The 15,474-nt window shown below is 44.6% G+C and overlaps 1 protein-coding gene across 1 annotated transcript in view; it reads right to left on the minus strand.

The window, feature by feature from the left end:
* The window catches only part of LOC125462063 (broad substrate specificity ATP-binding cassette transporter ABCG2-like), a 105,331-nt gene that overhangs the window by 57,723 nt on the left and 32,134 nt on the right, over positions 1–15,474 (minus strand). Inside the window, exon 5 of the mRNA XM_059652940.1 lies at positions 12,028–12,185. Within this exon, the coding sequence (XP_059508923.1) occupies positions 12,028–12,185 (158 nt within the window). The remainder of the gene's footprint in view (positions 1–12,027; positions 12,186–15,474) is intronic.

A 15,474-nucleotide genomic window follows, 5' to 3' on the forward strand; every position in this document is an offset into this window, starting at 1 on the left:
AGCAAATTTCAATTACAGAATCCATTGTCAGATACAGCAAGGGCTTTCAAAATATTCAAAAGTGACAAGAAACTTTACCCATTACCTGCAACTATTGAAAACATCACAGACATTTTGGTACTGCTTCTGAGATGATTTCTCATTGCCACATACAGAGATAATGTGGGCATCCGAATTAACATTTGAATAATCAGGAGAATAAATAGACAGGATTGTTACTGGAAATTATGCCCTGCCTACTTTTTTCAATTGGTAAGATATATTTGGAGCTGATTGTGTGCTATCCTTTCCCACTTAGGTGAAAATTAGGTGGAGTGACACTAAAACGATTTGAAGACGCTATTGGTTCAGATCATTATGGCACCCATTTGGCAGGGCCTGTGCTTGAAACAGAAGGGAACACTGAATGACTGACAGTCTTGTACTAACTTTCAGCCATGGAGCCTTCCAGCTGCTATTCAAAATATTCCTAAAAATCTACCCATGACTGGGGAAAAATGGTGGTAATTAACTGTTCCAGCCCTAATGGCCTTTATGCCTGCTACTTTCAGATTCTCCATTTCCGTTGGCTGCTGCTCACCCAGCAGTAAGTTAGGAAAATGACTGAAGAGACATTAATGCATTTAAACCTTTTAGAAAACTTCACTGCAATTGAACTTCCGATTATCTTACACGACTCCAAAGACTCCCCAGGACAATGCGATTGGGTTAAAAAAAATCTTCAGTTGGTGCAACCCAAAAAACAATCTAACAATTCAAGATGGCCTAACATATAAAATTGTTATGCGAGCTTATAGTCTTAAATTATTATTACATCTAAGTGCATATAAGCGAGATTACGGTCATTTCAGATGACCGAATCTTATGCATCTTTGGCTGAGTATGAGTTGCATCAACTTTTTTTTGGAGGGATTCCCTTTGTAAAGCCAGCAAAATTTCTCAACAGATCTTATCAAACATGCCTAATTAACCACCTCATTCACATTTATGGTGTCCCTCATATCCGATTCTATTTCAATGTTACCACTCAATGTTCCCAGAACGACTTGCTACTTAACGGACATCCACCAAAAGACTAACATCACTGGCACCATCTTTAAAAGAGTGCTGTGCACATGGATGAGTATTGGCAACTCAGCATTGCTCTTAATCAGCAGCGTAATGGCACAGCAGCCACACTGCTCACAGCACATGGCCAGCATGTCTGACACTGCCTTGTGCATACAATCCATTTTCTCACCCTCCTCACTATTTAACCATCAGTTGACACACTTTACCCATTCTTAGACACTTACCATCAGAAGGCCTTCTCTGATTCCCCACTAATTTTTCCCCAATGCCCACTGGAAACCTACATTTTGTCTTTGTCCAGTAGGAGAACATTACATACTAGCAAGCATTCAGTTAAGAACAAACATGAGCTTTTATTGACTGCCAACAAAAGGAAACAGGCCGCAGTTCACACCCACAATGCAAACCAAATGCTGGCATCTTGACCTTAAGAGTCCATAATGGTCTTCTCACACAGCTGGCATCTACTGGAACCAAGTGTCAATCCGGTACTGTCTGCATTGCGATGCAGCCGAGTTCTGTCAAGGAGAGCTTCATCCAGCTCAATTACCTCATCTTTCCTCTTGGGCAACTGCTCCCATTTCCCTTGTTCATCAGCATGTCAGGATGTTGTAGCACAATCTGTCTGAACTACAGTGAATGGCTCCCAGACGGAAGCATACCTTGAACAGCTTTATCATCTAACACACCTCAGCCCAGCTTAATAATCAAGTGTACCAGCTTGGTGAAGGTACTGCACCAGCTGAGAGACCAACACATTGCATCCAATGGGATGTACAGGGGGGGTCTGCAATGGTCTAACTCTGTTTCCACCCCAGATCTCTTTAAACATTCCACTTTCTATTGCATTCATTAGATTCCATATTTACATGGCTTATGATGTTCCTCTTGTCCTGCAGCACCCTTGGAACTTCCATAAATGGTGGGCACTTTTGGCCAGTAGTCACATTTCCTAAAGTTATTTCTACCAACGTTTGCATCTCTGAGATGTCAATACTTGTTTAGTTAGCTCTAATGACACGTAACATTTACAAAGGCAAAATAAACTTGGAGGACAAGTGTCGTATATGGGTTTGAAATCATTAATACTGAGGAATACCATAAGCACTATCCACAATGATGATGTCATATGGACTTATGGGAATAACTTAAGAACTTGAAAGAGTGAGACGTAACATCTGTACCTCCTCAAAGTCTCTGTAGCAATATTTATCACATCAATGTACCCTGTAACTAGTTGCTAACTTGCAATTAGCAATATCTTATTAATTACAAGAGACCTTTCTGGTTGGACAAGGAAGTGCCTTTTCTCTTGCACACTAGACAATGGAGGCCCTGTATTTCCTTAAAGTTAAAGGGTGAAGGCAATCATTTTAATTTGAGCAGCAACATAATGAGCTAACATGCACACATAATACTTACCGTGATTAAATTTTGACTCCTTTGTCAATACCCCTATCCACCTCTGAACCAAAATTATTCAATGATTGCCTCCACTGCTCTGTGGGGAAGAGAGTGCCAAAGACCCTCTAACAGAAAAAAATTCAATCAATGGGGGCACCCTTTAATTTTACACTGTTCCCCCGGGTTTCATTCTCTCCAGCAAGGTATTCTTTCAGTGCTCACACATGTCTTAATTTTCTACATCTCAGTAAGAACGCCACTCATTCTTCTAAACTTTAATGATGAAGGGTCTAGTCCCGAAACGTCAGCTTTTGTGGTCCTGAGATGCTGCTTGGCCTGCTGTGTTCATCCAGCTCCACACTTTGTTATCTTCAATGCAGATTGTTCCAGCTTTTCTAGCCTCTCCTCATCAGGTAATCCTAGCTAGGTATGATTCTAACTGCTACAGAGTTGTTCCAATGACCCCCAGTGAATTCAGTTTTGCTAGGGCTCCTTGATTTCACACTCAGTTAAATCCACAGAACAGAATCTGTAGAATCCAAACAGAGTGTAAGCAGGTCATTCACCCGAGTCCACACCTACCCTCTGAAGAGGGTACGCCAGTCAACCACCCTATCCCTGTAACCCTGTTTTTCCATGGCTAATCCACCTAGCCTGCACATCCCTGGACACTATGGGCAATTTCTCACAGCCAATCCACTTAACATGCATTGTGGGAGGAAACTGGACATCCAGCGAAAACCCACACTGAGACGGCAAGAATATGTGAAAACTGCGCAGAGGTAGTCACGTGAGGCAGGGATTGAACCTAGGTCCCTGGTGCTGGGAGGCAGCAGTGCTAACCACTGTGCAACCTTTGATGTCAAGGGCAATCAATCTCGAGTTCAGCTCTTTTGTCCATGGTTTGATCATTTAGAACCACCAAATACTCACCAATTGTTTAATTACTTGTTTTCTGCAATTTCTCATTTTGATTTTTATATCATCCTGACTCTCAGCTTCTGCTTTAAAATAAATTGTGTCCAACCCACTACATTTTCAACATATTTGGGTCTACTGTAAACCAAAAATCAGGACTATTGAATCTTGTGCCATTGGATTTTTAATGAACAGTTCAGAGCAATGACCAAACAGTCAAAACAGTACAATCACCACATCCAACACTATTGCTTTATAGGGCAGAGGCATTCTATTCCTCTAACCAGACACATTGGCCTAACAAAGTACATCTTGAAATTTAAAAGGTATAAATGCAAATACTTTCTTTTTTGTTGAATGTCTGCCAAGAAAATTTCAGTTGATGCTTTTCCTGATGTATTTGCATAGGGGCTCACATGAAAAACAAAAACTTAGCACCAGAAAACAAAACATAGAACATAGAACATTACAGCACAGTACAGGGCCTTCAGCCCTCAATGTTGTGCCGACCTGTCATACCGATCTCAAGCCCATCTAACCTACACTATTCCATGTACGTCCATATGATTATCCAATGACGACTTAAATGTACCTAAAGTTGGCGAATCTACTACCATTTCAGGCAAAGCATTCCATTCCCTTACTACTCTCTGAGTAAAGAAACTACCTCTGACATCTGTCCTATATCTTTCACCCCTCAATTTAAAGCTATGCCCCCTCATGCTCGCCGTCACCATTCTAGGAAAAAGGCTCTCCCTATCCACCCTATCTAACCCTCTGATTATTTTATATGTTTCAATTAATTCACCTCTCAACCTTCTTCGCTCTAATGAAAACAGCCCCAAGTCCCTAAGCCTTTCCTCGTAAGACCTTCCCTCCATATCAGGCAACATCCTAGTAAATCTCCTATGCACCCTTTCCAAAGCGTCCACATCCTTCTTATAATGCAGTGACCAGAACTGTACACAGTACTCCAAGTGCGGCCGCACCAGAGATTTGATCAGCTTCACCATAACCTCGTGGTTCCGGAACTCAATCCCTCTATTAATAAAAGCTAAAACACTGTATGCCTTCTTAACAGCCCTGTCAACCTGGGTGGCAACTTTCAAGGATCTGTGTACATGGGCATCGAGATCTCTCTGCTCATCTACACTGCTAAGAATCTTACCATTAGCCCTGTTCTTTGCCTTCTGGTTACTCCGACCAAAGTGCATCACCTCACACTTGTCTGCATTAAACTCCATTTGCCACCTGTCAGTCCAGCTCTGCAGCTTATCTATGTCTCTCTGCAACCTACAGCATTCTTCGTCACTATCCACAACTCCACCGACCTTAGTGTCCTCTGCAAATTTACTAACCCATCCTTCTACGCCCTCATCCAGGTCATTTATAAAAATGACAAACAGCAGTGGACCCAACACCGACCCATGCGGTACACCACTAGTAACTGGTCTCCAGGATGAACATTTCCCATCAACTACCACCATCTGTCTTCTTTCAGCTAGCCAAACTGCTATATCTCCCACAATTCCATTCCTCCGCATTTTGTACAATAGCCTATTGTGGGGAACCTTATCGAACACCTTGCTGAGATCAACCGGTTTACACTCATCTACCTGTTTGGTCACCTTCTCAAAGAACTCAATAAGGTTTGTGAGGCACAACCTTCCCTTCACAAAACCGTGCTGAATATCCCTAATCAATTTATTCTTTTCTAGATGATTATAAATCCTATCCCTTATAACCTTTTCCAACACTTTACCAACAACTGAGGTTAGGCTCACTGGTCTATAATTACCAGGGTTGTCTCTACTCCCCTTTTTGAACAGGAGAACCACATTTGCTATCCTCCAGTCATCTGGCACTATTCCTGTAGACAATGACAAGTTAAAGATCAATGCCAAAGGCTCGGCAATCTCCTCCCTGGCTTCCCAGAGGATCCAAGGATAAATCCCATCTGGCCCAGGGGACTTATCTATCTTCACCCTCTGAAGGATTTCTAATATCTCTTCCTTGTGAACCTCAATCCCACATAGTCTAGTAGCCTGTATCTCAGTATTCTCCTCGACAGCATTGTCATTTTCTAGAGTGAATACTGTTGAAAAATATTCATTTAGCGCTTCCCCTATCTCATCTGACTCCACACACAACTTACCACTACTATCCTTGATTGGACCTAATCTTACTTTCATCATTCTTTTGTTCCTTAAATACCTACAGATCCTATCGCCAACAACTTCTCATGTCTCCTCCTCGCTCTTCTGAGCTCTCTCTTTAGGTCTTTCCTGGCTACCTCGTAGCCCTCAAGTGCCCTAACTGAGCCTTCACATTTCATCCTAACATAAGCCTTCTTCTTCCTCTTGACCAGAGATTCTACCTCCTTCGTAAACCACGGCTCCCGCACTCTACAGCTTCCACTCTGCCTGACAGGTACATACTTATCTAGGACACACAGGAGCTTTTCCTTGAATAAGCTCCACATTTCTACTGTGCCCATCCCCTGCAGTTTCCTTCCCCATCCTATGCTCCCTAAATTTTACCTAATCGCATTGTAATTGCCTTTCCCCCAGCTATAACTCTTGCCCAGTGGTATACACCTGTCCCTTTCCATCACTAAAGTAAACATAACAGAATTGTGATCGCTATCACCAAAGTGCCCACCTACTTCCAAATCCAACACCTGGCCAGGCTCACTACCCAGTAACAAATCTAATGTGGCTTCGCCCCTTGTTGGCCTATCTACATACTGTGTCAGGAAGCTCTCCTGCACACACTGGACAAAAACTGACCCATCTATAATACTTGAACTATAGTGTTCCCAGTCAATGTTTGGAAAGTTGAAGTCCCCCATGACAACTACCCTGTCTCTCTCACTCCTATCGAGAATCATCTTTGCTATCCTTTCCTCTAGATCTCTGGAACTATTTGGAGGCCTATAGAAAACTCCTAACAGGGTGACCTCTCCTTTCCTGTTTCTAACCTCCGCCCATACTACCTCAGTTGACGAGTCCCCAAACATCCTTTCTGCAACTGTCATACTGTCCTTGACCAACCGTGCCACACCTCCGCCCCTTTTACCATCTTCTCTGTTCTTACTGAAACATCTAAATCCCGGAACCTGCAACAACCATTCCTGTCCCTGCTCTATCCATGTCTCCGAAATGGCCACAACATCAAAGTCCCAGGTACTAACCCATGCTGCAAGTTCACCCACCTTATTCCGGACGCTCCTGGCATTGAAGTAGACACACTTCAAACTAATGTCTTGCTTGCCGGTGCCATCTTGCTTCCCTGAAACTTTATTTTGGACCACCCTACTCTCAACCTTTTCTATAGTCGAACTACAATTTTGGTGCCCATCCCCCTGCTGAATTAGTTTAAACCCACCCGAATAGCCTTAGCAAAATTCCCCCCCCAGGATATTGGTACCCCTCTGGTTCAGGTCAAGACCATCTTGCTTGTAGAGGTCTCACCTACCCCAGAAAGACCCCCAATTATCCAAGAATCCAAAACCCTCCCTCCTGCACCATCCCTGTAGCCACGTGTTCAACTCCTCTCTCTCCCTATTCCTCGCCTCACTAGCACGTGGCACGGGCAACAAACCAGAGACAACAACTCTGTTTGTCCTAGCTCTCAGCTTCCATCCTAGCTCCCTGAATTTCTGCCTTAAATCCCCATCTCTCTTCCTATCTATGTCGTTGGTGCCAATGTGGACCATGACTTGGGGCTGCTCCCCCTCCCCCTTAAGGATCCCAAAAACACGATCAGAGACATCACGCACCCTGGCACCTGGGAGGCAACACACCAACCATGAGTCTTTCTCGTCCCCACAGAACCTCCTATCTGTCCCCCTAACTATGGAGTCCCCAATGACTAATGCTCTGCTCCTCTTCCCCCTTCCCTTCTGAGCATCAGGGACAGACTCTGTGCCAGAGACCTGTGCCCCACTGCTTTCCCCTGGTAAGTCGTCCCCCCCAACCGTATCCAAAATGGTATACTTATTTTGAGGGGAATGGCCACAGGGGATCCCTGCACTGCCTGCCGGTTCCCTTTCTGTCCCCTGGCCGTAACCCATCTGCCTTTTTCCTGTACTTGAGGAGTGACTACCTCCCTGTAACTCCTCTCAATAACTCCCTCTGCCTCCCGAATGATCCAAAGTTCATCCAGCTCCAGCTCCAGTTCCCTAACGCGGTTTTCAAGGAGCTGGAGTTGGGTGCACTTCCCGCAGATGTAGTCAGCAGAGACACTAGTGGTGAACCTCAGCTCCCACATTCTGCAGGAGGAACATTCAACTGCCCTGACCTCCGTTCCCATTATTCTAAATTCCCAAGACTTAAAAAATAAAGAATAAAAAATAAACTTGTTACCTTACCAATCAGGCACACAGAACCATTTTTTTTTGGTTAGAGGAGGATGGGTGGGACACACTATCCGGGTAGTGTTTCGGGTCACGCAACCACACAAATATATTACCTCACTCACTCACCAGTCCCGAGTCGGCTCCTGCTCAGTTCTTTTCTGTCCTCTGCCACCAAAATTCTCACATTTGCCTTTGACTCTTAACTACTTAAATGCTTTCTATATGGTCTTCTTTCCTCCATCCTTCATAAACTTCTATTTGTCAAAATCCCAGCTGCATGTATCCTCTTCGACACTAAGTGGCTGATCAACATCCGGTTCCTTAATGATTTAAATTTGAAGTGTTGTCTTCTCAGATCTCAGTCCACCCTATTCAGGTACTCTCCTCCAGCCCTATAACCCTCTTCCCCTGAGTACAGTCCACCTGATGTTTGAGTACTACCCCAGTTTCATAGCCTTTTGCTGCCTGACCACATTCTGAAATTTCATCCTTCCCCTCGATCACCTTCTTTTCCTTTAACAATTGCTTCAAAACCTGTGTCTATAACCAAATCTTTGGTTCCCCTTCCAAATCCCTCCCTTCTGACTTGTTGCTAGTTTTCCTATTGCCTAGCTACAACATTATATTTTTAAAATGTCTTTAATTAATCAAACTATTATGGGATGACCTAGGCATAGAGTTTGTTAATATTCATTTTTCACCATGATTGCATAATTTGTTGATGATCACTATAAGGTGATGTCAGCTCAGCCATTTTCAGGTTGAAATGGTGCTTGGCAATTAGCATTTTTTTAACACCACATGATAAAGAATATATTATCTTCTCAAATAAGCCCGGAGAGGTGTCTCAGTTGACAGAAACACAGGTTATGTAACTGGCAGAACAATTTTTTTTAAATTCTCTTGTGGGACGTGGGCTTGCTGGCCATTTATTTCCCATCCCTTGCTGCTGTTGACAAGGTGGTAAGCTGTCTTTGTGAAACGCTGCAGTCCATGTGCTGTAGACAGACCCACAATGCTGTGAGGGAAGGAATTCCAGAATTTTGACCCAGCAGGGAAGGAACAACAATACATTTCCATGTCAGAATGATGAGTAGCTCGGAAGGGGACTTGCAGTTAATGGTATTCTTATGCATCTGCTGCCCTCTTCCTTCTGGATGGTTGTAGGTATAGAAAGTGCTGTCCAAGGATGTTTGGCAAATTTCTGCAGTGCATCTTGTAGATAGTATATAGATGTTTGTGGATGTGATGCCAATCAAGTGTGTTGCTTTGTCCTGGACGGTGTCAAGCTTCTCGTGTGTTGTTGAACTGCACCCATCTAGGCAAGTGGGGAGTATTCCATCATACTCTTGACTTGTGCCTTGTAAGTGGTACACAGGGGAAGCAGGAAATGAGCTACTTGCTGCAGTATTCCTGGCTACTGTATTTATTTGCCAAGTCTAGTTGAGCTTCTGATCAATGGTAATGGATGTTAATAGCAGGGGATTAAGTGATGGTAATGCCATTGAATGTCAAAAGGTACTGGTTAGATTGTCTTTTAATTAGAAATGGCCATTACCCCGCTTTTGTGTGGCATGCATGTTACTTACCACTTGTCAGCTCAACCCTGGATATTGTCCAAGTCTTTTGAACATGAACTGTTTCAGTTTCTGGGTCAAGAATAGTGCTGCACATTGTTAATCATGGCGAACATTCTCCCTTCTGACCACATGATGGAGGGAAGTTAATTAATGAAGCAACTGAAGATAGTTGGACCTACAACACTACTCTGCAGAACTTTGGAGCAGAAATGGCTGAACTCCAGCAACCACAACCTATTTGACATGTATAAGTCCAACCAACTGAGAGTTTTCCCCCAAATTCCACTTATTCCAATTTTGCTAGGGCTCCTTGATGATGCACTCAGTGGAAAGCACCCTTGATGTTAAGAACTGTCACAGCTACCTCACCACAACAAAATGTGAGGCTGGATGAACACAGCAGGCCAAGCAGCATCTCAGGAGCACAAAAGCTGACGTTTCGGGCCTAGACCCTTCATCAGAGAGGGGGATGGGGTGAGGGTTCTGGAATAAATAGGGAGAGAGGGGGAGGCGGACCGAAGATGGAGAGAAAAGAAGATAGGTGGTGAGAGTATAGGTGGGGAGGTAGGGAGGGGATAGGTCAGTCCAGGGAAGACGGACAGCTCAAGGAGGTGGGATGAGGTTAGTAGGTAGATGGGGGTGCGGCTTGGGGTGGGAGGAAGGAATGGGTGAGAGGAAGAACAGGTTAGGGAGGCAGAGACAGGTTGGACTGGTTTTGGGATGCAGTGGGTGGGGGGGAAGAGCTGGGCTGGTTGTGTGGTGCAGTGGGGGGAGGGGACGAACTGGGCTGGTTTAGGGATGCAGTTGGGGACGGGGAGATTTTGAAACTGGTGAAGTCCACATTGATACCATTAGGCTGCAGGGTTCCCAGGCGGAATATGAGTTGCTGTTCCTGCAACCTTCGGGTGGCATCATTGTGGCACTGCAGGAGGCCCATGATGGACATGTCATCTAAAGAATGGGAGGGGGAGTGGAAATGGTTTGCGACTGGGAGGTGCAGTAGTTTGTTGCGAACTGAGCGGAGGTGTTCTGCAAAGCAGTCTCCAAGCCTCCGCTTGGTTTCCCCAATGTAGAGGAAGCCACACTGGGTACAGTGGATACAGTATACCACATTGGCAGATGTGCAGGTGAACCTCTGCTTAATGTGCAATGTCATCTTGGGGCCTGGGATGGGGGTGAGGGGGGAGGTGTGGGGGCAAGTGTAGCATTTCCTGCGGTTGCAGGGGAAGGTGCCAGGTGTGGTGGGGTTGGAGGCAGTGTGGAGCGAACAAGGGAGTCACAGAGAGAGTGGTCTCTCCGGAAAGCAGACAGGGGTGGGGATGGAAAAATGTCTTGGGTGGTGGGGTCGGATTGTAGATGGCGGAAGTCTCCGTGACTCCCTTGTTCGCTCCACACTGCCCTCCAACCCCACCACACCCGGCACCTTCCCCTGTAACCGCAGGAAATGCTACACTTGCCCCCACACCTCCCCCCTTATCCCCATCCCAGGCCCCAAGATGACATTCCACATTAAGCAGAGGTTCACCTGCACATCTGCCAATGTGGTATACTGCATCCACTGTACCCGGTGTGGCTTCCTCTACATTGGGGAAACCAAGCGGAGGCTTGGAGACCGCTTTGCAGAACACCTCCGCTCAGTTCGCAACAAACAACTGCACCTCCCAGTCGCAAACCATTTCCACTCCCCCTCCCATTCTTTAGATGACATGTCCATCATGGGCCTCCTGCAGTGCCACAATGATGCCACCCGAAAGTTGCAGGAACAGCAACTCATATTCCGCCTGGGAACCCTGCAGCCATATGGTATCAATGTGGACTTCACCAGTTTCAAAATCTCCCCGTCCCCAACTGCATCCCTAAACCAGCCCAGTTCGTCCCCTCCCCCCACTGCACCACACAACAGCCCAGCTCTTCCCCTCCACCCACTGCATCCCAAAACCAGTCCTAGCCTGTTCTTCCTCTCACTCATCCCTTCCTCCCACCCCGAGCCGCACCCCCATCTACCTACTAACCTCATCCCACCTCCTTGACCTGTCCGTCTTCCCTGGACTGACCTATCCCCTCCCTACCTCCCCACCTATACTCTCTCCACCTATCTTCTTTTCTCTCCATCTTCGGTCCGCTTCCACCTCTCTCCCTATTTATTCCAGAACCCTCACCCCATCCCCCTCTCTGATGAAGGGTCTAGGCCCGAAACGTCAGCTTTTGTGCTCCTGAGATGCTGCTTGGCCTGCTGTGTTCATCCAGCCTCACATTTTGTTGTCTTGGTTTCTCCAGCATCTGCAGTTCCCATTATCTCTCTCTCACAGCTACCTCACCTCTGGAATTTAACTCTTTGTCCATGTTTCAGCCAAAGTTGTAATGAGGTAAACTTCCAATTTCCTGTCTAATTTAACACTTCCTCATAAGCAGATATAGAACATAGAACATAGAACATAGAACATAGAACAGTTCAGCCCACGATGTTGTGCCGACCATTGATCCTCATGTATGCACCCTCAAATTTCTGTTATGACACAATTCTAAAGCAGACGAGACTTAAACCTGGGCCTTGCATCTTAGACATAGTTACACTACCACTATACCTCAAGAGCCAAAGTCTTGTAATCTTGGGACAATATTTTTTCGGTGCTTTAAAAATCTTTCATTCATTGATAGAAGGAAAGCATTGTAGTGTCATAATAAAATTAATACCTTTTCAACAGTGTCAACACTGATTTTGCAGTGTTAGAATCCAAGCCTGTTGTGGGCTCATCCAAAAACAAAACAGAAGGATCAGTTATGAGTTCCATACCAATATGTGTTCTTTTTCTTTCCCCGCCAGAGACACCTCGGATCAATTCTGTACCAACCTGAAAAAGACAGGCTGTTTAAACATACTGTCATTATACAAATGTCATCCTCTTAAACTTTAATTAATTATTGAATTAATTTATTTACCACAATAAGTAGCTTTAGCATAATTTATATTTTAAATTTTTGAATTTATTGACAAATTTCTATCACATGTTTCAATCAAATAAATTCTACTCTGAAATGCAAAGTAGATGTCAACAGCATTGGGAATTTAGTAGATTAGTGGGATTGCCTTGTTTTTCGAATTTAAATATTTTAACAATGATATTGTGTCAAAGATTACTGCAAAAGGCTTTTTCTTCCCCTGCAGTAATAGCCAGTGTACGAACAAAAGCGCTAAATCATATTTCATTCAGCGTTGCAACTTAGTGAGGATGTGCATGTGCATCTAGATTACTTCTGGTTTAAGTGCAAAGTCAACAATTCCATGACGGGGGAGGGGAAATAAAAACTCCACATGCAGGAAAAATCAACTTGTGGCTAAGTAGAAAGATTAACATGAGAACTAGAAGAACGAGTCGGCTGTTCAGTAAGGCATTTGATAAGGTTCCCCATGGTAGGCTCATTCAGAAGGTCAGGAGGAATGGGATACAGGGGAACTTAGCTGCTTGGATACAGAATTGGCTGGCCAACAGAAGACAGCGAGTGGTAGTAGAAGGAAAATATTCTGCCTGGAAGTCAGTGGTGTGTGGAGTTCCACAGGGCTCTGTCCTTGGGCCTCTACTGTTTGTAATTTTTATTAATGACTTGGACGAGGGAATTGAAGGATGGGTCAGCAAGTTTGCAGACGACACAAAGGTCGGAGGTGTCGTTGACAGTGTAGAGGGCTGTTGTAGGCTGCAGCGGGACATTGACAGGATGCAGAGATGGGCTGAGAGGTGGCAGATGGAGTTCAACCTGGATAAATGCGAGGTGATGCATTTTGGAAGGTCGAATTTGAAAGCTGAGTACAGGATTAAGGATAGGATTCTTGGCAGCGTGGAGGAACAGAGGGATCTTGGTGTGCAGATACATAGATCCCTTAAAATGGCCACCCAAGTGGACAGGGTTGTTAAGAAAGCATATGGTATTTTGGCTTTCATTAACAGGGGGATTGAGTTTAAGAGTCGTGAGATCTTGTTGCAGCTCTATAAAACTTTGGTTAGACCGCACTTGGAATACTGCGTCCAGTTCTGGGCGCCCTATTATAGGAAAGATGTGGATGCTTTGGAGAGGGTTCAGAGGAGGTTTACCAGGACGCTGCCTGGACTGGAGGGCTTATCTTATGAAGAGAGGTTGACTGAGCTCGGTCTCTTTTCATTGGAGAAAAGGAGGAGGAGAGGGGACCTAATTGAGGTATACAAGATAAAGAGAGGCATAGATAGAGTTGATAGCCAGAGACTATTTCCCAGGGCAGAAATGGCTAGCACGAGGGGTCATAGTTTTAAGCTGGTTGGTGGAAAGTATAGAGGGGATGTCAGAGGCATGTTCTTTACGCAGAGAGTTGTGAGAGCATGGAATGCGTTGCCAGCAGCAGTTGTGGAAGCAAGGTCATTGGGGTCATTTAAGAGACTGCTGGACATGTATATGGTCACAGAAATTTGAGGGTGCATACATGAGGATCAATGGTCGGCACAACATTGTGGGCTGAAGGGCCTGTTCTGTGCTGTACTGTTCTATGTTCTATGTTCTATGTTCAATCCCTCAAACTTGCTCCACCATTTGATAAAATTATGGCTGTTCTAAGAGATAATGGGAACTGCAGATGCTGGAGAATCCAAGATAACGAAGTGTGGAGCTGGATGAACACAGCAGGCCAAGCAGCATCTTAGGAGCACAAAAGCTGATGTTTCAGGCCTAGACCCTTCATCAGAAAACGTTATGGCTGTTCTAGTACTGGTCTCAGCTCCAACGACCTGTTTGCTCCTCATAACTCTTCCAGAGAATCCCGACAATGTGGAAACGGACTGTCCAGCCCAACAAGTCCACACCTGCTCACCCCCCCCCTACCCTATCCCTGTAACCCTTCCTTTCCCATGGCTAATCCACCTAATTTGCACATCTTTGTACTGTGGGAGGAGCCCAGAGCACCTGACGGAAACCCACACAGACATGAGGAGACAGTCACCTGAGGCTTAAATTGAACCTGAGTCCATAGTGCTGTGAAGCAGCAGTGCTCATCACTGAGCCACAGTGCCACCCCAATCTCTTCATCTTCTTGTTGACCAATAGTCTATCTAATTCAGCCTTGAACATATTCAATTGCTTAGGTGAGAAAACCCCACAAAGGCTAGCATCCTGTCACTAAGTCACTCTTTTATTTACATATGACAGTCTTCAACACTGATCCAGCTCCCTCACAGCCAGCTTCTCAGAGTGAGTGGATGTCTGACACTCAGGGCTCCCTGATTAAACCAGATTAACAGCATCAGTCAGGGAACTCATATTCGAGAGGTTCACTTGGCTGATCTCATCACAATCAATGCAACATTCTCCACAAGTTTTTGGAGTAGAGAATTCCACAGACAAATGAGAGTCAAAATTTATCCTCATCTCTATCTTAAATGGGAGACCATTATTTTCAAGCTGAATACCCTAGTTCTAAATTCCCCAAGGGAAAACATTCTTTCAGCAGGTACATTGTCAAACTCCCCCCGGATCCTACATGTTTCAGCGATGCCATCTCTTTATTATTTTAAATTCCAATGATATACTCTTAATCTGTTCAACCTTTCCTCATAAGGTAACTCTTTCATCCTGGGAGAAGATGTCTTTATTCTTTATTCCGTTATTCATTCACAGCTGAGTGCATCGCTGGCTAAGCAGCATTCATTGCCCATCCCTAATTGCCCAGAAGACAGTTAAGAGTCAACCACATTGCTGTGGGTCTGGAGTCACACATAGGCCAGAATAGGTAAGGATGGCAGTTTCCTTCCCTAAAGGACATTAGCAGACCAGATTTGATTCACTAGTGTCCTTTGGGGAGTGAACCTTCTCTGAACTTTTTTAATGTGATTATATTCTTTTACAAATTAGCAGGCCAAAACTGCATGCAGTATTCCAGATGTAGTTGCAGTATAACACCTGTGCAGCTACAGCAATATTTCCCTACTTTTATACTCAATTCTCCATGCAGTAAATAAATTGCTTTGAGGACAGCATTAGATTAAAAGATGTTTACAATATTGCAAAAAGTATGCCTGACAATTTGGAGAATTTTAAATATCAGGGCAACCAAGAATTGATAAGCTGGGAGAAAATAAAATACGAAAATAAACTAAGTAGAAACATAATAAAGCGTTTATT

Source organism: Stegostoma tigrinum, chromosome 20 (assembly GCF_030684315.1).
Source record: "Stegostoma tigrinum isolate sSteTig4 chromosome 20, sSteTig4.hap1, whole genome shotgun sequence".
NCBI classification, from domain to species: domain Eukaryota; kingdom Metazoa; phylum Chordata; class Chondrichthyes; order Orectolobiformes; family Stegostomatidae; genus Stegostoma; species Stegostoma tigrinum.